Source organism: Leuresthes tenuis, unplaced genomic scaffold, assembly GCF_036924035.1.
Source record: "Leuresthes tenuis unplaced genomic scaffold, fLeuTen1.0.hap1 SCAF_19, whole genome shotgun sequence".
In the NCBI taxonomy this organism is placed as follows: domain Eukaryota; kingdom Metazoa; phylum Chordata; class Actinopteri; order Atheriniformes; family Atherinopsidae; genus Leuresthes; species Leuresthes tenuis.
In genome coordinates, this window is record NW_027325373.1 from 19,536,841 (window position 1) to 19,558,625 (window position 21,785).

The 21,785-nt window shown below is 41.2% G+C and overlaps 2 protein-coding genes across 6 annotated transcripts; one reads left to right on the forward strand and one right to left on the reverse strand.

Moving 5' to 3' along the window:
• The first annotated feature begins 662 nt into the window (after positions 1-662).
• Positions 663-8,599, forward strand: LOC140276895 (interleukin-31 receptor subunit alpha). The gene is made up of 12 exons (XM_072371744.1): positions 663-805; positions 899-1,044; positions 2,056-2,191; positions 2,333-2,421; positions 2,557-2,764; positions 2,909-3,094; positions 4,881-5,012; positions 5,103-5,264; positions 5,793-5,936; positions 6,028-6,109; positions 6,211-6,292; positions 7,111-8,599. The coding sequence occupies exons 1-12, from the start codon at positions 727-729 to the stop codon at positions 7,567-7,569; spliced, it is 1,905 nt and encodes a 634-aa protein (XP_072227845.1). The 5' UTR covers positions 663-726; the 3' UTR covers positions 7,570-8,599.
• Positions 8,600-9,269: 670 nt separating this feature from the next.
• On the reverse strand, positions 9,270-20,441 carry srek1 (splicing regulatory glutamine/lysine-rich protein 1). 5 transcript variants are annotated; one of them, XM_072371585.1, is made up of 12 exons: positions 19,912-20,002; positions 18,815-19,322; positions 18,205-18,332; positions 17,740-17,855; positions 17,506-17,652; positions 15,720-15,898; positions 15,449-15,579; positions 15,252-15,354; positions 15,062-15,169; positions 14,626-14,697; positions 14,395-14,509; positions 9,270-11,988 (listed from the first exon to the last, which is right to left on the reverse strand). In XM_072371585.1, exons 3-12 carry the CDS (start codon positions 18,233-18,235, stop codon positions 11,827-11,829), a joined length of 1,164 nt encoding a protein of 387 aa, XP_072227686.1. In that variant the 5' UTR covers positions 18,236-18,332; positions 18,815-19,322; positions 19,912-20,002; the 3' UTR covers positions 9,270-11,826. The 5 variants fall into 5 exon arrangements, with proteins under 5 accessions (XP_072227686.1, XP_072227685.1, XP_072227684.1 ...); XM_072371584.1 differs by lacking the exons at positions 18,205-18,332; positions 18,815-19,322 and adding an exon at positions 20,201-20,441 and having other exon boundaries at positions 15,062-15,166; positions 15,252-15,351; positions 19,912-20,045; XM_072371583.1 differs by lacking the exons at positions 18,205-18,332; positions 18,815-19,322 and adding an exon at positions 20,201-20,441 and having other exon boundaries at positions 15,252-15,351; positions 19,912-20,045.
• Between the last annotated feature and the right edge of the window lie 1,344 nt (positions 20,442-21,785).

A 21,785-nucleotide genomic window follows, 5' to 3' on the forward strand; every position in this document is an offset into this window, starting at 1 on the left:
GTTCAAGGTCTGCTGCTTGCCTTCCATTCTGCATTCCCCTCACATGCTCTAGCTAGTGGAGGTAGGATTATGCCACATTTTGTCACAACATTTCATCTTATTCATCATGTTTTTAATACTTGAATATCTTAACAAAGGAGCTTTTTCTCCAAAAACATACAAAAGTCATGAAAAACTACTAAAAGATAACAAATAAGGGAGATCAAGCTGGGTTTTTCCAAAGTGTGTGAGTTCCTGTAATAATGACACATTTCATGTGCTCATTGATCTGCTTTCACACACAATGTTATGTTCCAGTGAGATGCAAGGCAAAGGACATTTATGTCAATCATCTGCACTGTGGGATTCAGCCAGGTAATGAAAACACATCTGAATCATCCTGCACTGAATCACCACTCTTATTCGCAAATTTGAGGAAGCAATACGTTCTTTTTCTTTGCACTCATGCTTTTACAGATGGAGTCCACGATTTAGACTGTTTTGAGAGACATAAATACATCAGTTCAAAAAACTGTACGTGGAAACCTGGAATCCACACATCAGAGAAGAAATACACACTAATACTACAACAACGGTAGGCAGCACAAGGTTGCTCTCTTAGTTCAGACTTCTATGGGGATTTTCAGCGTTAACTTCTTCTTTTTTCGTCCACCCAGAAACAAATGCAGAATTTACTACAACATCACAAGATTCTTTGAAATAATCGAATGGTCTCATAAAGAGAACATGACCGTGGAGGTTTTTGAAAACACTGACCGAACAAAGTGCACAAAAGCAATTTTCAAAGCTTCACCAGAGAGGCTACGTAAGTCCAGAAAATATCATTTGACTTCTCCTTCCATAAGAAATCTCCAACAGATCTGAATACAGGGGATTCCTTTTAATTGTAACTTTTCAGTGCGTTGTGGGCCTCCAAATTATGCGTCCTTCAGTCGCAACTCTGGAGGACTTCATGTGAACGTGGGATGGCCAGAGGAGGACAGAAAGTACATTGTCAACTTCACTGTGAGATATAAAGCACTGAGCAGCTCCTTGTGGAATGAGGTCAGCATGCGTGGCTTTCTACTAGTCTTTGTACACATCAACCATACGATTATGAGAAGTAAGATAGAAGGATGATGATGGAGAAGATAGAACAACCCAGATGACGCCTACTGTATAAATGCATAGCAAGAATGTAAGATAAGATAAGATAAGATAAGATAAGATAAGATAAGATAAGATAAGATAAGATAAGATAAGATAAGATAAGATAAGGTAAGATAAGATAAGATAATAGTAAATGGTAACATCTGAGCCCTCATATGTTAGCATGTCTGAAGTTGTGGTGTTAATATATGCATCATAAAGCTCCATAATGCAGCCCAGGCAGCTCCTTGAGATAAAAGTCCTTATAATAGGCTTTGGTTAATTGCCAATAAGACTGTTAGAAGTCTTTACAAGATGCTTAATATCATGTGTGAAGTATTAATGAAATTATACATAAATAATAAATCATATATGCATTACCTGTTAGATTATAAAACATTCAGTGACATGGATGAGAAACTTTGTAACAGCATTTGTTGTGTTTTATTAAGGCTAATAAACCCTTTATAGTGAAATGTGCTGCCTTACATTCTGTTTATGTGCTTTCAAAATTTCTATTAATTTGTACTTTTTTGTAAACTATGCACTGTTCTCACTGTAGATGCTGTAGCTGAAAAAAAAAGCCCATCTATTTGTACGTCAGAGCACAGAATAACTGCTAATAGGTCTGATCAACTCATTGTTTGTGGTGCTGTTTAACTGTGCCAAAGTCAACTAAACAGGCAATAGACAAGTTTCTCATAAGAGCTTCTGCATGGCTTATAATCCAACAATAAATGTGCTTAGGGTGCTATTATTGAAGCCTAAAATGTCTTTAACTTAACCTTTGAATTTGTTTTAATCTCATCTGTTTTGTTTTTTTTACCTCTAAACTATGATCTCTTACTGTTTTTTTCTAGCTGATTTCAACTGAATCAGCTGATTACAAACTCTCCAGGCATTCATTAGTGTCTGCTCTGTTCACAGTCATTCATGGCAACTAACAGCAGACACAGAGTGGAAAATCTAAACTCCTCTCTGGTGTACATTGTTCAGATGCGATGTGCCACTAGTGATAAATGCACACAGTGCCCATGGAGTGAAGTTTACACCGTCCCGTCACGTAAGTGCTTGATTTTTTCTGAATTCTTTTCGTCTACACTAATAATAATGTGCTTTTACTTAAATGGAGGTCAAAAGAGGAACAGAAATGAAACACTGAAAAAAAGAGGTGTATTTCACAGTGGATAATGTTCTCTTACAGCTCTCACAACGCCACCTGTCATTGTCAAGTTCAAATATACTGACATTCCAAATGAAACAGGCCGCCGGCTGATTTCTTTAAGCTGGAAGGTAATTTTTCTTCAAATTAATAAGCAATAATAATAATTCTTCGAATTATTTTCAATACAAAGTATTACAGTGAATACATCCCCTGTGGGGCCACATATGTTGGTATCATGACAGTAAAGCAAATCTGTTTGCTAGTTTTCTGCAAAGGAGCTGTATGACTGCTACAGTTTGACCATTGGGAAAGTGTCAGGAGAAGCCTCATTTCAGAAAATCAACACTTCTCAGCCTGAGATCAGTTTGATTCTCTCCTATTCGGCTTACCAGCTTAACATCAGTGCTTTCAACAATGTAAGCTACTCTCCAGTCGTGAGCCACACGATACCGCAGCACGAGGACATGCCAGGTCTGTACTCACTTGTCTCTTTTTTTATTGAATCAGTTACTAGTTGTTTCAGAGCAGAGTCATTCTTTTTTTCTTTTAGTTTGAAAATGGATGACAGTATGGAAATAAGCAGTTCTAAGATCTAAATAAACTTTACATCCACAGGTGTAGGAGGTGGGAACCTGAATGTGACGGTCAGACACAATACATCGTTTACCATCTATTGGAAAGATGACTTGATCAAAAAGTACGTCTGCTACTCTGTGGAGTGGAGGAAAAAGGGCCTTCCTCCACTGTACAAGTCCTTTTATCAGGACACCCAAAACTACAGGACTTTATCTTCTTTACCAGGTGTGTGATTATTCCGAATTATTTTTTTTTCAAACAAGTTGGGGCTAACTTATTTTGCTGGAGGTGTTGTGGGTTTCTGCTGGAAAAGGATGAGCCGGAAAGGAAAAATCTTACAGTATAAGAGATTGATTCGTATGAGACCAACTTAACAAAATAGACCAGAAACCAGATAGTCTGGCCAGATAGACCCATATGTGGCCAGACTGACAGCAAAGAGAGCAACTGCTCCTTCACTGAGTTTTTTATAGAACAATGAGATGTATTTCCTCACGTCACTTCTGCTGCTATTATAACAAAGGAATGTGTTTTTCAAGAAACCAGAACATACACGAGCGTGTTTGACTGTGCGTGTCAGTGTTTGTGTGCCAAAGTTCATATCAAACCAGGCCTGTTGTTCTGAAGAAGGGTTATGTAAATGCAATATGTATAATATAGACGTATACAGACAGACAGAGGTTGTGTTCGGTTTGTTCCTTCTGAGCTTATGTGGAAACATTCAGGGATGCATAAAGACAGACTACAAGGAGGAGACCCTGACCTTCAGAGACCTTTTTTTCTGCTTGAATTCGCTCTGCAGGATTAAACACTGAGGGGCTGGCTGTCAGAGTCCTGTTCCTCTGTTGCATATGCACAATAAACTCTGGGCTTCACTGTCAGTCCATCTTTTTGTAGTCTGTTTAATTGTTCAGACTTTGGATCAGAATCATTGCTGTGGCTAATTTTTGTTTTTACCAGTTTCATCGTGCTTTCTTGTTATGATGCTGCCCAGAAGTATTCCAAAAAATTACTCTTAACTTAAGATACAGTTGGTTTCCACTCATACTGGGAGAGTACATGATCTGTGTACAAGCTGAGAAAAAATTCTTACAAACAGAGTTCTGAGAACTATCTCAGTTTCCATGAAGGGGTGCTTCCACCAGTCACTGAGTTCCTGTGATCTGAAAGCACCTTTTTAGTCCAAGCATTTGCCTTAAAGAAACTTTAAGGTTGTTCCAGTTGTCTGCACTTCTACTAAGGTTTCAGAACAGAGTGTGAACCAGGGTGCCAGAATTGGAGGAAGTTGAAGGTCCATTTTGCACGATACACTTAGGTCACTGTATCTACTTTAAATGGGCTATTTTTCAGTTGTTTACTCTAACTTATTTGATGTTGTTTCATCATGGCTGCTTGACTTTGTTTGGCATCACTGTGTTCTCCATGAGAGAGGAATGGTTTTACAGAACCTCTGTATTGCTAACAAACATGAAACACAACTTTCAAAAGTCAGTGCATCACCTTTGAGGACGTTTTACGTGTCATTTTAAATAATTTCAGGCTTTTAATGTCCTTTCGTAATATTGTGCCACATTACAAATTTAATCTAAGTGCAAAAGCTTACAGTAAAAGCACATTTATTTCACACAAAAAGACAAACTTTTAAAATGCACGTTGGCCCAGGTGAAACCATACACAGATAATGTGGTTGGGGATTGAATCCCTCCTGCATGTATTTTTTTTTAAAATCTTTTTTGTAAAAACAGTCACTTGTAAGTGTATATTGATATAGTTTTCATTTGCATAAATGTTCTTTTGTCAGACGGCTAAATGTGACAGAATTTGTGACAGAAAATACGCATTTATTATAACTCCGTCTCAGTCCCTTTAAGCATTTCCAAGCTGTCGCTCTGCTCTCATAAATTCTTGATTTTTATAAATGCCGTGTAATCTGACAGAAGCAACAATTCTCCGTCCTGCCCGTAATCCACATCAATCAGTTTATTTTTTGTTTCTTTTCTTAAATACCCAGAACCTTTGGAGCCCTATGTAAGATACAGCCTCACTTTGCACACACGACCAGACAAGGAGACCTGCAACATGAAGCATATCAACAACAGTGAGAGCACCTACGGGACAACACAATTTTATTTCATCGAAGGACGTAAGTCAGAGGTTGCCTAGCATGACAACATTACAGTCCGCGTTCACATTGCCCTCCAAAACCATTCTTTTTGTCTTGAAATCCCCACAGCTCCTGTCAGTGCGCCCTCAAACTTCAGCAACCACAATGCGACAGGTAATTCAGTGGTTCTGCAGTGGTCGTCGATCCCAGAGGAAGACATCAGAGGGTTCCTACTTGGTTACATAATCTACTACACTGAGTACCACCACAAATGGACAAGTACACAGAACAGTAAGTGTCAACCACCTACAGCTAAATCATAGTTTCATGTGTAAAATCCTGACAAAAGAGTTGAGTGAATTTGCTAAATTCCCCTCAGCCTACACATGCATAACTGTCGGCGTTCCCCAGCTGGTTTCTGTCCTAATAGGTTAATGAACAATGTAGCCATTCTGAAAGTTTTAGAAGTGAGCAGTGAATTCTCATCGTACCAATCTGAGGAGGATTAGTTTGCCAAAATTTGCTTCACAACCCAGATGAAGCCTACTGTATAAATGCATAGCAAACCGGTGCACTCCTAGTCTTTTAGTGCACAGGGCCCGTGAAAAAGCCTTAGAGTCACTTTTAAAACACTGCTTTAAAAACTGAAGATTGATTCTCAAATTAGCTTAATTTGTTCCAAGATAATCTAAAAGGTGATAAACCTCGCAACTAAATGACCAAGTTGGTATCACTGAAAAGAGGTATATTCATTTTAAAGATGGCTGGTGCCCCACCTTTGATGATACATTGCAGCAAACTGGGACTCTTTCTTTGCAGATGTAACAGTGGATCCAGATTTGAACAGCTATGAACTGGGGAACCTCAGAAGTGACACAATATATGAGGTCCAGATATCCGGTTTCACATCTGCAGGAGCAGGAGTGAGGAGTATCCCAAACGTCTTTAAAACAGATAATGACGGTTATATCAACTTTTCAACCGTTTTGTCATTAAAAAAAGAAACAACTACTTTCTGAAATGTAACATTTTCTTCCCGTTGCTCTTTGCGCAGGATATTCTTATCTCGGTGGCTTCATCTTCGTTTTTATAGTTGTGGCCACTGTGCTAATATTTGGCTCGCCAATAATAAAAAGGTACAGCAGAAGAATGCAAAATTCATGTGGAGAGGATGTTTATCTGAACTCTTAACACGCTTAAACATTCAACACTGTCGCCTCGATCCACTCTGTCCCAGGGTAAGAGCCCTCCTGTGGCCAAGCATTCCCAACCCGGGACACAGCAATGCGGTGCAGAAATTAGACTGGCCCTGCCAGCTGGTGAGTGGAACTTTCTGCTTTTACAACCAGTTGTAATACCCTGCCAGAGTATTCCATCCCTCTTTTGCTATTTCATCATCTGGCAGCTTGATATTTAAAGGTATTTTTGTGGGATTTGTATCATTCGATCAGTACAACATGCCAACCAGTTCGAAGGTGAAAAATATTTATAGATGTGAAACAAGTCGTCATGCCCGACTCAAGTCTCTGGATGACTTGGTAACCCTAACTCCAAAAGCTTTTGCTTTAAGGGACGACTTTTTTTCCGGCCAGTCCTCCATTAAGAAGTCAAAACTCCATTAACAGTAGTACATTATAATGATGTTTGCCCAGTGTATTTTGCATTGTGACCTTTAACAGGGTCATTGAAATATCAAAATGTTATATATGAGTAAGAACCCAAACCCATGAATTCGATTGAACAACATAAATTGAAATTCTCCCTGGTCTGAATGAAAACTACTCTGCTTTTCTTGGTAGCTTTGTTAGAATGCCTCATTATTTTCATTATTCCAAAAGGACTGAAGGAAACTCCAGTTTTGGATATTTGTTTTTGACCTGTTGGTACTTCTTTAGTGGCATCGAATCAGCCTTTCAGTCACATCCATATCTTTACGATATCGATTTAGAATGTCAAAATAAGCAACTTCTGAAGGTCATTGGCAGAACCAGATCTTAATGTTACAGTCTTTTTTAATCACCCATAATCAATTTGGAGCATTTTGTGCAGTTCAGTTACATAAAATTCAGAAGCCCGTCCATTTTAATTCCATTTCTAATGCAGCAAACCTGTTTACTGTTGATAATCTCTCACTCAGGAACTCCTTGAGGCAATTGCCACTTTAACTGTGGAAGAATTGGACACAAAGAGCCTTCAGATACTTGAAAAAGAAGCCGTGATCCCTGCTGCAACGTTACCATCAATGTTGCGACTTCTCAGTACGACAGAGGATGAGACAGATTCACCAGAAACGACTTCGAACTGGATCCAGAGGGACACGGTCAGCGAAACCGGGGAGCTCTTCCCTGATGATTCTACAGACACATCCTTGGACACACGAAGGGCAGAACTCCAAAGCTCTCTTTTTGTCTTTCCAAGTGACTATACAACACTGGAAATGTTCCAGAAGCTGACGCCACATGGCGTGCCAGCAGATGCAGCCGTTACCACAGGAAGCAAACCAGAGAACTTGACTTTGGTAAGGCTGGGGTCAGACTATGTGAGGCAAATTAGCACGAGTCCAACTTCAGACAGTGACATGTTCACAATTTTCTAATTTGATTTGATTATATAATCAAACATTAGACGGCAGAGCACGAACTGCAAGAACCACTACACGAGGAGCTTGGTTTTAAACAGGGAAAGTGTTGTGTCTGGCTAATGTTTGGATATGATCAGCCATTTGGAGATTATGTGGAGCAGTTCTTCTGCTCCACATAAGAACAACATGGATATATATTCAGTCCTATATCATCACTGGCAGTACTAAAACCGTGTTTAGTGCATGTTTATATGAATAATTCCTCTGTTAAGTGAATGATGGAATGGTTGAAACCCAATTTGATAGGTTAACAGTGTATTTCAGAGGATATTCTACCGCTCTGCTGCACTTACGCCCCTGAACACGCAGGATCTTATTGGTGAATGTGAACACACAGCTACCCGAATGATTTAAAGGGAAACTCCACCAGTTCTCAGGTCTGGTGTTGGTCCGTAATAAAACTTGTTATACTTCACTCTCAAAATATTTGTTTTGATGAAGTGTGATAGAAGACCTCAAGTGAGGTTGGTTGAACAAGACAGCAACCACCCTAACCTCTGTGGCTTTCTAATGAGCTTCGTTTGAGGCTGAAGCTCCAGCAGGAGTCACAGAGGACATAACCAAGTGAGTCTGTTTAATAAAATACAGACATTTTGTCGCAGTTTTAAGAAGGAAACCATTACTGGTAAATTCCACAAAGAATATATCTTTAATTATGAGATTTTGTTTTCATGTTATTATTTACTCCTCATTAATAATGAATAAAAACACATATCCTGAGTCTAACTGAATTAAAGTGTTTAATTCAGCCACATCAACAGAAGCTGACAGGCAAAAGGCACAAGGTTTTATTTAACATTAATGTACAGATCTGTTATGCTGTCCAAGAGGTTTCTTTATGTGCAGCACACTATTTACTGTATTTCTGTGCATTTTATAGCCACAATAAATACGTATCATTGACATATCTTCACCTATCAGCACACTTATTAGCATTTTTTTCCCCTTTTCAACCAACAAATGAAGAAGTTTTTGTGACTTCTACAAAGTTTTTCTTTAAAGTCCTGGACTCTGGGACCAAATATCATCCAGTTTCAAACACAAAGTGATACAAATCCTACTTGATGCAAACTGTGTAGATCTATCGATTTATTTTTCCAAATGAATAGATACCGAAAAGGCTACCTTATATGTGTCCAAGTATCAGCCTCCCTGAAGGAATCGGCCACTACCCACCAAAAACTGTTCAGTTTACGTCGGCCACGTTTAATTCTGGGTTTTTAACAGTTTTAACACTTGCAGCTGCTGCACTCACCACATCTTTGCCCTTATTTCTTGTGTCGGCAGCACTGAGTTACAGGAACAAGAGACAGACGACCTTGTTGCAGCTCTGTGTGGCGACGCTCAAAATAGAAAGCTGCTCAGCAATGCCAATCTTTGATAAATGGTACTGAATGCAAAGTTCAGACATTATTTTTGCAGATGAGTCGAACTGACCAGAGAACAGAATTGCTGGCTTCGCGTTTTGAGCTGCAGCGCATCCTCAGGGGAGCATGAATGTTTAAGCTGATTTTGTCTCGGCTGATTTCAGATATTAACGCGTTTCATTGGCAAAGTGAGAACCGAAGATTAAAGCATTTGGATCAGCATCCAGTGGGTGTAAACTCCACTTACCTTCTTGAAATGAAAAGGCATCAACAACAGAGCAAACTAACTGAATGAAAAGTCTCTTTATTGAGAGCGTTTGGAAACAAATAAGATGTACTGTTAGATTCAAACTGAAGATGATTATGTACATACATCCAAGGTTTTCAAAAACTGTCACCAAAGGCGGTTCACCGAGTCCCAAACGCAGCATCAAACCTCAGATCCCCTGCAGCGAAATGTTTTTACAGTCTTTACCTCATGTAGTGGATTCAGTGATAGAAAATAAAATAACACAATTCTTCACATACCGTCAGCTGTATCTGAAATGTTTGCTTTTCTTTTTTTTTCCTCCTGAACTTAGAAGCTCACCACTTCAGACTGAAGCTTTAAAAAAAAAAAAGAAAGAAAGAAAGAAAGCAGGAAAACTAAGGAAAAGAAACCATTTAAAAAAAAGAGAGAGAGAAAAAAAAGTTGTAAAAGCCAGAGAAGTGGAATTGGGCCAAGAACAGCCATGAAATTTCATTTTTTTTTTTTTAAAAGTAAACCATTTAAAATATAGAAACTTCCAGACTTAATCTGGAGACACTTTGTTCTCAGACAGTTTTGGACACAGTTACACTCATAACAACATCAAAAATTACAGAAAAAAAACTGAAAAAGACCCTTGAATGTTTCGCCTGCTCTGCTACCAAGCACAGCTTACATCTTTAATATTACATCTCAGCAGGTTTTTTATGCTCCACATCCAAAACGTTTCTGTTAGAATATTCTGTACAATCGTAGTCTAGGCACTTTTTGACTATTTCTGTGCTTGCAAGCAGTTTGTTGACCTTTGACCTTTCCCGTTCAGCCTCATCTACACTCTGAACCAGCAGCTTCTCCTTTAACATGAGCCGGCAGCCATTCTGTACATCATAAGCCTGTGTTGTGTATAAAAACAGTTAGTAGTTTTAGTCTCACAGCAGTCCAACAATAGCAGGGACGATGGAACATGATACTTTGTGATGTTCCTGCAGCTACTTGTGTGTGTGTGTATAAAACAAAACATTTTCATGTACACCTACAAAACGGCCAATAAATCAATGCTTTCATGTTAACTAAATGAGAAACGTGTGTTTTATCAGTTCACAGCAAAAACATAACACATAGCTATAATCTTAGAATTACAACGCTCCAAGTCAGAGTGGATCTTGCAGCACAGCCCAGCGCCCAGATGATGCGGGAAGAGGATGCAAAACAGGGAATGAAGAGCACTTCACAAACCTCGGAGTTGAAATATTCCTTCAACAGTTTTCAGCGACTTTTTTTCGTCTCTTGGCCGAATTATTTAAAAACTATTCCAATAAAAACTTGGAAGAGAGCGACTAAAGCAGAAATCTACTGAATTTGGGCAGCGATGCGGCTGGCTTTGCAGAAAATGGCCGAGCGGGGTGGAGGCCTCAGGAGGGGAATGAGCTGCTTTTTTTTTTTCTCGTTATTTCTACTTCCCATTTTCACACTGTGCCGTTGCAGCCTCGCTGTTCCTGCTGCATCTAAACGTCACGGCTTCACCCAGTAAATAAACAAACTGAAAAAGGGAAGTTGTCGCGGCCGCCTTGAGAGCAGAGCGACAGAATTAGACAAAGAAAAAAAAAACAACAATTACACCCCACGGGAGGGACCAAATGAGAAAACAAACAATCGACGTCCAGTTCGGTGAGGCAGCCTGTGGCCGATCCGTCACACGCTCAGATCAACAAAAACACAGGAATATAAAATATTAAAAGGCCAAAAAGGGACACTCATGATTGATTCTGAGGCCAAATTTCATTCAGAATGACAGAAAAGCGACAAAGCAGACTTTTACTGGAGAAGCAGGTCAGCTTTACGGAGAAGTTTTTTTTTTTTTTTTTTTTTAAATCGCTGCAGGGTTGAAGTTGTTCAGACTCTGTATGCACATGGCTGAGGATCAAAGCTAACATCTAACAGCTGCCTTCCTCTTCCCTTTACATTACATCTGACCGTTTGTGAACCCCGTCATCTCTTCACATGGACCACAGGCACGAGGACAACTACCAAATAAATAAGACGATAATAAAGACTTTATTACTTACAAAGCAGAGTTTTGGTGTATATTGTGTTGGAAATTGTGTTCATACTGAGCTGCGACAGGTACTGATAATCTGGGAGGCAACAAATGTCTTTTTCTCCTCTTTAATCTACCGTCGGAGACGCAGCCACAGCTGAAACCAGCTTCGAACTGATGGGAGCACCGACTCGGTTTTGCCTGGCTGTAACCCGGACTTTCCTTTTTAAGTCTCCGGGACTCTGCGGCTGGCTCAGGCCTGCAAGTTTCCAATCTGATATGGTTGATGTCTGCGGCTTTATGGCGAGGATTGTGAGTTTTAAAAGCGGTGAACAAACTGGTGGAAAACACATGAGCCAACAGAACTGCCTTCGGTGCTCCACTGAGGTGTGAGATAAACATTACGTCAGGTGCGGAACGGGCTCAATGACAGAGTTCTGGTGTATTTTATCAAGAGGAGGAGATGTCGGGGGATTGCGATGAGGAAAAGGAGCTGAGTGGTTATTCAGTGTTTATGTATACGCACACGATGGGTGCTGAGATACTTCGACGGAGTCAAGTCACTTGGTGCCGTGCGCACCCAGAGGTGCATCCTCCTCGCTGTGCGTCTTGTAGCTGCCGTTATGATGGGCGAAGGGCGACGACGTCATGTCCTCGCTCGGTGTGGCCGAGTCCTCTCTGTAGCTTTCATACTCTTCCTTTCGGCGATAATCCGCTTCCAGCTGCGAGGAACGAAAGCACACAAACCTCGTCAAAAACAACAACATCTCATGGGTTTATGACACAGGAAGTCTTTCTATCAATAAGAAATGTAGGAGCTGAAGGTTTGAAATGCTTATTTACAGGGAACCGACTTGTTTTTTTGGCCTAAGTCATCACGAGATGACATTTACTGCATTTATTTTCAATACACCTGCTGTATTATAAGCTCCAATAAATCGTTAATCATTTTCATCTGAACTTCTGTGCCGTTTTTTTTGCAAATACACTCAGGTTTACCCGATATTGGTGAAACGTTAGCAGCCGTCTGATAGCTTATTCGAGTCAGAGTCATGTAATGCGTTACAAACATCTGACATTGTATGGTTTTATTGTTCTTTCCTTTAACCGTCGACAAAAACCTGCCCCCCCCCCGTAGACTCGTCATTTTACAGTCAGCATGTTTACATGGAACCAGATTAGTCTTTTCTGTCCCTGAGGGATCATCTTAAACGTTCCTGTTTGTGTTGTTTCAGTACAACGATGGTGGGGAAAAGTTATTCTAGAAAGAAAACATTTCATGCTTCTTCCATCTGTTTGACATGACAGTGCTGTCGCAACCCATAGAGCTCAATCTAAACCATTCCACAACATTAAGGGATCGTTTTCATGGAAATTCACAATGTTCAGCTTGGCCTGTGTCAATAATGCGAGCACGGCTGCGTTGATGAAGCTCAAGGAAGAAGCAGCTGCACAAAGGAACCCCTTCAGTAAAGACGATTTCAAAGTTTTATGCAGCAGTTTTTTTTCAATTAAACCAGGTTTCAGGTTAGTAGAATTCCTGATGTCAACGCAAGCCGACAGGCGGGGGATTAGATCACCAACAAGAGAGGAGTGACTAAAACACAGTGAATTCATCCATATCTTGCATCAAAATGTTTTACTGTGAAGATGGATGGCCGAGGAGTCAACTGTGCTACATTTAAGCGTTTTGACAAGTTTATAGTTGGTTTTTTTGTTTGTTTGTTTTTAACCAGCAGTGGAGAGTAAACACAGAGTTTGCTGGTGAAAATGCATATTTAGCGTTTGCAGAACTGCAGAAAGGAGCGCGTGTGTGAAAAACGTCGGAGGTCTGCAACAACAAAATGCAAGCTGTCAAACAAGCTGTCACGCTCTGATCGTTATCAACAGAAAAGATGGAGTGTGATAGTACCGTAAACGTGTCACCTTTTATCTCACAGCCGCCGTTTGGCTGCATCTCTACCCTAAACTGAGAGAAGTAGGTCGGTCGCGTGGTCTGAAGTTCGAAGCGGTGAGAAAGGGAAATATTTACCAAAGAAGCGAGGAGAAATGGGGCTGAATGTGCTGAGGACAGAAAATGGACCCATAAAAACATACATATCACACACATCTAGGGCTGAACAATATGGAAAAAATAATCAAACTGCGATTTCATAAGCGATTATTTTCCAAGTTCCTCATCTTTTGTATTTTTCAACAAATATAGAGATTATATCTTTCTGTTATAGTAGACAAACTCAGCTGTTTTCAGCTCTGCAACACATCGCGATTTTATCGCAAATGCAATTATAATCGTTCAGCCTCACACACATCCCAAAAGATTCCAGAGGTGTCGAAACAAGAGGCGACGCAAAGCAAAACACTGACCGAATTCCACATCCACTACAAAGCACCAGCTCCTGTTCATTCATTTGGACCCAATTTCTATCAAAGAAAAGACCAGATCAGACATCACAGCGCTGCAGTGTTTCCCACGGGTTCAGAGATTAACGGGCGACCTCCAAACAAAGAAAGTTTGCTCGCCACAAACTGATCATCTATTTTTGGAGCTGCACACCACAATAACGCACTCTCAGTTTCTCTGATATTCTCCCAAACGGATCCACCTGCACCCACCCACCCCAGTCCGACCTCCCTGAGCTTTAACTCTGCAGATTTGTTGTTTTCTTAGTTAAGGACTAAAAACGGTAAAAATGACTTGCGCACAATACGGCTGAGCGAAATGAACCAAAGATCATATCCCAGTAATTAAGGCTGAATAGATATACGACGTGTGCCAGTATTTCATGCAAGTTGGGCTAAAATGTAATCCTTTCCGTTACTTAAAGACTGTAACCAAATAAAACCCTAACTTTGTCTAACGTCGGTGGCATTTTGATGTGGTGTGGGTCAGTTAAGAGGGGACAGGGCGCTCCTCTGAGCTCTGCTGTAGCAGATTTCACTGCTTTGGCAGGTAACCTAACAACTTCTTGCTTTATATTGCCACACGGGGCTGTAAACGTGGTGTTCATTTACTCTTAAACTGTAAATTCTGCTTTTACTGCCAGTGCTTTTCTAAATAGGTTGGATTTGATGTGATTTTCCCTTTACTTAACTCTTATTTTTGACTCCTGAGTGAGCTTCCTAACCTTTGTTGTCTTGGATTTGCTCTTTATCCGCTCCTCATCTTTGCGGCTCCTCTTCCTCGACGTGGAGCGTTCCCTCCTGTCCCTGCTGCGCTCCCTCCTCTTCTCCCTCTTTCCTCTAAAAGAATCCAGTTGAAGTAAATCAGCACATTAGCTCACATGCTTTTTAGCTACTCGAACACATAAAGTGCAGGACTGAAAACAGTCTGGTAGGATGGGATGAAATTGATTCACCGTTTTGGCGAAGGTGATCTGGCTTTCCTTCGAGGGCTTCTGGATCGATCCTTACTCCTCCTTTTATGGACTCTGATGACAAAATGTACACTTGATCAGCAGATGCACTGAAGCATTGGGAGCAGCTGATGTAAAATAACAAAAACATACGAGTTTGATTTGACACCCGACTGTATTTAAAGGTTTAATAGTAATATTTGAATCAGTCAAATTCAGGAAGCTATTCGGGTACTTGAAAAGCTGCTGACCCCTACTGTCAAAGGCAGGAATAACAGGTTTGTTGTATTTTGTTTTCTTGATGGTAGAGGATCTGACGTTTTCCAGCCTGAAATAGTCTGGAGTGGATGGTGCTGCACATAGAGCTCAGCAACCGAACAGCAGTTACATTTTGAGATCATTTGGAGATCAAAATCTAAGCTGGCTGCCGCCCACAAACCTGGAACGACTCTGAGCGCGCCTCCTGTCTTTGGAGCGAGAGCGCCTCTTGTGACTGCTTCTGGAGGCGTGGGAGTCGCTCCCCGTCCATGGCTTCTGCGGCGGTCTGCTTCAGAAGGAGAGAAAAGCGGTCAGCGACTGGCCGGCATCACATCCTGCTGAACCGTACGTTAAAAGCGTCGGCCGGGCACCTGTGTTTGGAGCGGGACCTTTTCCTGCGAGATCTCGAGTGCGAGCGTGAATGAGACCGCCGTGACCTTTGCGACCGACTGGAGGAACACTTCTCTGTTTCTGCTGAAGTATGAAGAGCAGTTTCAGCATCAGGATGGAGACAACTTCGGCTCAGCTGCTGCGACCCCCACGCATGCGGCAAATCAAAGCGCCCTACCTGGTTCTATGGCGGCAGCGATGGTGGACTGGGCTTCCCTCACCCTCTTCATCACATTTTCCAGCTCCTTGGCAGCGGCTTGTGGCGTCAGCTCTGGGGGTTTTACTATGGCGTTATTGGAATGATTAACCCTGAAAGAGATTTGATCGATCAGCTCGTGAAAATGATGTAACAACATTTGACTGCATTCTTCAAAGGAAACAAGTTTCTATCTCTGTTTATTCACAATCCCCGACCCTGGACTGAACCGCAGAAGAAGAAGGGGACATACTTCAGGGGTCTGTCTCCAAACATGACTCCATTGAAGGTCAGGGCTCTGGCGACGGAGTCCTGCTCAATAAACTCTACGAAGGCGAAGCGTGTCGGCTGGGTCTCGTCGCCGGCCATTCGCACAAACTTCACATCTCCCACCTGCTTAAAGAACTCCAACAGCTGTTCTGCAGTGGTGGTCTGTGGGAAAGAAAGAGCAACTAAGGTCAGCAGGTTTTCTGCAAACACGCAAAAATCCACAATGTTAAATTCCGCTGATGTAAGCACAGCCGAATTCTCTGCTCAGATGTTCGTCTTTAAGATACTTGAATGGTGATTTGATGGGATGATGCTGCGGTCATAAAAAAAAAATCAGGATTTTTAAAGGAGGTGAGCGACCATCTGGAAACGCTTTCAGCAGCCTTAATCTGCTCCATTAATACAGACAAGCATTACCGCTCCCTGGAGTCTGGGCTTCCCTCCTGAACCCGACATCAAATCAGCAGGTTAATGGATGGAGTGCATACGAACACAACAGCATTATCTGGGTGGAGACGCACCTTTTCTGAAGTTGAGAGCATATAATTTGGTGTCTGAAGTCATTACAAACTCAAAATCAAATTGCAACAGTGGCATTTTATTTGGGTCCGACATAGCTGAAAATGTTCCATCCAGTGGGGGAAACGTGCAGCCTGCAGGGTTATGGGCCACATTTACGGACCACCTACTAACCTGACGAGACTAAGCAGGAGAGATCACACTAGTGGGGCTTCCTCTCTTTTCTGTATGTTTTCGGGTGAAAATATTCCGCAAAAAGCAGCATCCAAAAATCTCCTGCTGGCCTTTTATGTTCATTTCTGCAGAGATGGTGAACAAGGCAATTGTGAGTGATGTGCTAGAGATTCACAGCTGATGCTCTACCCTGCCAGTCCCAGGAGTTGTCATTCAACTGACCTTCCCCCGAATGCTGAGAGCCGAGTCGCACAGTTCTGCTCGGCACAGATGGGATTATATTACGAAGCAGAACTCCATGTGAATCAGTTCATCGTGGCTCGTTTCCTCAGAGACCGGCCTAGAGTGAGCAATCGCTGCAACTGAAACGTCTTAATGTCTGAATAATTACGTAATTCAGACCCACGGCTTCATTTGCGATGTTCTACAAAGCTGTGTGTGCTGGGTAACTCGGGTCCGATCACAAGCGGTCACTCAAGAGACACAGCGGGAGGAGTTTTGATGCCAGGTTTGAAGCACCTCACAAAAAAATACTACAGAAGAAGAAAAACAAAAGCTGTGACCCCAGGTTTCCACAGAGTAAAAACATTTGTTACCCCCCACCACATGGCTTCATATCATGCTGGGATTGTTTTAGAAGTACAGTGTTTTATCTGCACTTTGTCCCACAAACACGTGTTTCTATGGCATCTCATTACAAGTTCACCAACATCCTGCTCCCCCCCCCCCCCCAATGGTCTGATTCATCATAAATGCTGAAGAAAATCTGACTTGTTGGTGACCTTTTGCCACAGGTTCCGCACCGATTATACGCAACCAGCGTTGGAATAGTGATATAATTGAGCAGATCTGTGAGGATTCTTTGTCTATAGAAAAAAAAAAAGGTTCTTCGAGCGCTATAGAGCTGAACTAACTCTAATCTGGCAGTGGCACCAGCCCAGCACATGGTCAAAAAGAAAATATTCATCATCCAACTCAAAATGAACCAAACTGGCAAAAAAAATAAAAATGTTTTGAAAACAAAGCGTTAAGCTGGACGCTGCCTTCAAGGACACAACATCCAGATTTGGTGTTACCTGCGAGTTCAAGTTGCCAACATAAACCGTCCTCCTGATCTCGTCGATTTTTGAGGGATCGACATTTCCTACGAGCGGAGGCTGGGAGAGCGCCGACGACGTGGGGCTCAGACAAGCGGAGATTCGATTCACTAAGGGGAGGTTAAGCTGCAAGTGTAAAGCACAAAAATGGACTTCATTTAACCGCCACAGCTGAGAGGTACAGAAGAAACAACAAAAAGGAGATTGGCTCACGTTCTGAAGTGGCGCTGGAGTAGGAATTGGAAGCAATCCTCCGCCAGGAATCAGGCTGGGTGCTGGGGTGGCAGGTGCCAGTAGTGACAGAGCCTTGGCCTCTTCTGGGATTTTCCCTGCAGGACAAAACGGACATTAGTGAAGGCAAGAGAGGCAATCTTATCTCTGTCTGCACAACTAGCCCACTGTATTCTAGAGAGAAAGAGAGCATAAACTTCCCCGTACAGTCCTAAAAGTCTTCTACTGTCTACTCATGGCCGAACATCCTTACTTTGCTTTTATAGAATTATTCTTCTCAATGTGTATTACAATATGAAGTGCAAAAAAAAGGAAATAATTACACTTTTTTTTCACAAACAAAAGAGCACTGATTCTGTCGTTGTTCTCTTTTCATAGGTTAAAAAAAAAAAGAGAAAAAAGAAACAAAATGCAGAGAATGAGTCAACACTTTGATGCATGGGTCACCTGTACTGGAAACATATTGGTCATGAACCATACGATATCAAGCATGGGCGCTTTTCCGTGTGGGGGGGGCGATCGTTTCGCAGTGTTGGAAAGGTGTGCAACACAAGACAACCCCAATGGCTGCATCACTAATAGCACACAGGACATCAGATACAGAAAAGAACAACAATTTTAAGAACTGTTAGCCAAAACTTAGCGATTATAAAAAAGACAACCAATTAGGATTTTTGCTCATTCCTCTGAATTATACTCTGCTTCCATGCTGGGGGGGAAGAAGACATAAAGGCTACAGATTTATTCGAGTACAGGTGGAGGAATTTAGCATAGATTTCCATTTGTTTAACATCAAAGGCTTCCCCCCTTTAATGCGAGGAGCCATCTTTCAAAACATTAACAATGCAGAGTATGTTATGATGAGAAAATAATGCTTCACTGATCAGTTCTGCGTTATTACAAAATACTTTACATCCATAGCAGAGCAGTACTGTAGCAATGTGAGGAAAAAGAAAAAAAAGAAAAACTTGTAAATGTTGCCTTCTTTACATCCTTGAGTACAGACAAGAAGTGCCTACGTAATTTTAAAGATGTCAGCTTCATTACTGGGGCTCACTTTTCCAAAAAGACTGGCCCCTCACTACATCAACAGGTGTAGGAGACAAGAGAATTAAAATGTTAGTGATCCTCCTAGCATCCCTTTGTGTGAGACACATCCCACCGATGTGCCGAAGCAACCTGGACAGAATTCAATCACACACAAGCTGCAGCTGTAGCAGAAAGAGAGAGGGGGGTAGGGGTTGGACAATAATCAAAATAACAAACAAAAATAACAAATATAAACACAACGCTAGAGATAACTGCAGTTTCTAGGTAGAGACAATAGAGATTGGACAACATGGGATAGTATGAAAGGAAAACAAACCGAAAATAAAAGAAAAAATAATATTTAAAAAAAAAAAAAAAAAAAAAGAGACAAGGTGTCCATCTTGGAAGGTTCAGCGGGCTATTCTCCGGGTCACATTCCCCCTTGAAGGCTGCGTTGGCCCGATCGGGGATAGTGGCTTGGAAAACAATGCCTGACTCAGGCTAGTGTAGTGTAACAGCTGGGCCAGTCTAGTCATCTGATATGCACACATAATCACACAGAAAAAACATACAAAACCAAATTAATAAACTCAGTAGCCATCCAGCACCAAGTCACGTGGACAAATGCATCAGGTTAGAGGTGATATCATTGCGACTGTACACAAGGGAACAACAGTGGCACCAAATAGGAAGGGGAGTTCAAAGTTAAAAAAAAATTAAAGAGGGAAAAGATTGAATTAACTGAGTTACAATGGATTGATATTCAGTTTTTGGTAACAAGTCTCATTCTTAAAGATGCACGAGCTACATGTTCCAGACAGTCCAGTTTTTTAAAATATATTTTTAAGTGAAGTTGCTCTCAACAGCTAATTTTATCTGAACCGCCTTGTGACACCAAAAGGAAACCTTGGCTGTGTGCTCGGAGAAATTAGCTGGCAATAAAACCCGTCACCTGTGTCAAATACAAATGGCTGAAAACCTAAGCCGAAGTAACCAATGGCACAACTGGCTAATTTTCCATGTGAAGAAAAAAAAAATCCCACAATGAAAAACACCAAAGCAAGGAATTCAAGGGAAGACAGCAACATCTAGTTTACCTCTTCAAATGAAACGGGTTGCACTCACCTTCCGCACATGGTACTACTATTAAAGCTCTGTCAATAAAAACAGTGTTGGTGAGATGTTGCGCCACACCAACACTGGAAGGCTCTCGGTACTTTATGTAACACACTTTGGACGAGAAAGACAGGGCAGCGTTGCTGCAAAGGGGGGGAAGAAAAAAAACAGAGAAAAAACGCATGTTAGTTATCCATTAAACCTGAGACTCCTTAATTGTAATGTTCGTGTGGACCGCGAATAGGCCGCAAGCCAGCGGGGTTGCCTAACTAGCTGTGCCTAGGAAAGAGGCGCTTACTCGGGCGGGTAGAGGCGCAGCTCCTCGATGTCTCCCAGGAAACCGAACAGAGTGCGCATCTGCTCACTGCTCACAGCCGAGGAAAGGTTGGTGACCTGGACGACAGCAGTCCCTGGTATCCCGCTCATTGTTCAAACTGATAATTGCGTTGACTTGAAATGTTTGTGGTGTTATTACTATATTTATTTCCCAGATAGCTTTTTCTGTGCAGTGCATTAAAGAGGGCGGAAGGGACGTCTCGTTCTTCTTCATAGTTTTGAGCAGGGACCGACTATCAGCTTTTGGGCGCTCTACCTCCCCCTGCAGGAGGGCACTATACATTACCGCCATCATTTCAGCGTTAACGATGTTAGCAACTTATTACATTTGTACTTAAATTATCTCTGGGATGGTGAAGAAATGTAAAAACATAAAAATAAAAAAATAAATACATTTTCTCATTGCAGACAATATAAACACAGCATTTTTCTTATTCCACCTACACATTTAAAAGGCATGAGATTAAGCATTTTTTGGTTTCAAAATTACCCACAGTGTAAGTAGGCCAATCTATTACCCGTTGCCTCTTATGTACTGAAATCCCTCCTGATTCCATCAATGTTTTAATAATATTGCGCACTAAAGAGGGGAAATATGTAAATCCTTTCGAGTATTTCTTTAAAAAAACATTGTTTTACAACATTTCCAATGATTTCCCCATGCATTTGGCTCATTGGCATCTCTCTCTTTTTAAATCTTATTACAAGCCCTAGACTGCCTGATCCCAACTTTTTTGGGAAACGTGTTGCAGGCCTGAAACACAAAAATCAATGTATCAATAAATTGTATTAAGTTGATAAATGGGTTTAAACAGTCTGTAGTTGGTTAAAAATCAAAGTAAATGTTGGAATCACTGCTTAAAATTTACATGTAGTGAAGACATCCACTTGTTCCTAAAAAGAAAACCATAATATAACAGAAACCGTTAGTAGTAGGTCAGAAGCTAAAAAGTTTAGGAATCTTCAGTCTAAACTTCCTGTTCGATTTCAGTTTTAATTGAAGTGTTTTTTGACTGGAAAAGCCAGAGATAATAAACCTTTTGGAAATTTTGAGAAGATGATGGGCAGAAAAGACTAAAGAAAAGATTTGAAAATACATTTCTTTTAGATTTATTTCTTCAAAACCACTCAGCATTTTGCACCTTCTCTTTACCAAAGAGCTATAAAAGACAAAGTATTGGCAAATTCAGGAGACTCCCACAGAGCCGAAATGAGCTGCGAGGACCACACTCACCCTGCTCCGGTTTTCATTTTTCTTTTATTGAATACCAATCAAAAAAAGAACTGTCCCATGTAAGCAGAAAATCAACACAGAAATAATGGCCCTGAAGCTAAATCATGTACGAGGTTTTAATATCAAGTGAGCCCACATATTGCTACAGTGCTGTATTTTTACATGCTTCTAAGAAAAAAACAAATGTGACTGAAAACTCATGTTTCTCCACAGTTCATCCGTTTAGGGGCTGCTGGATTTAAGTCTCGAACAACAAGGTAGGCAAAGATGAGACGTTTCAAAGCTCGAGGTGCAAACGCTCATCTAATGCTCG

Coding starts and splice junctions, on each gene's coding strand:
- LOC140276895 (XM_072371744.1), top strand. CDS start 727: ATGACCGTGGAGGTTTTTGAAAACACTGACCGAACAAAGTGCACAAAA. Junction 1,045..2,055: donor GCAGCTCCTTGTGGAATGAG/GTCAGCATGCGT, acceptor CTCTGTTCACAG/TCATTCATGGCAACTAACAG. Junction 6,110..6,210: donor GGCTCGCCAATAATAAAAAG/GTACAGCAGAAG, acceptor ACTCTGTCCCAG/GGTAAGAGCCCTCCTGTGGC.
- srek1 (XM_072371580.1), bottom strand. CDS start 20,328: ATGAGCGGGATACCAGGGACTGCTGTCGTCCAGGTCACCAACCTTTCC. Junction 15,355..15,448: donor CGCTGCCGCCATAGAACCAG/GTAGGGCGCTTT, acceptor TTCATACTTCAG/CAGAAACAGAGAAGTGTTCC. Junction 11,989..14,394: donor GCAAATCCAAGACAACAAAG/GTTAGGAAGCTC, acceptor CGTTCCTCGCAG/CTGGAAGCGGATTATCGCCG.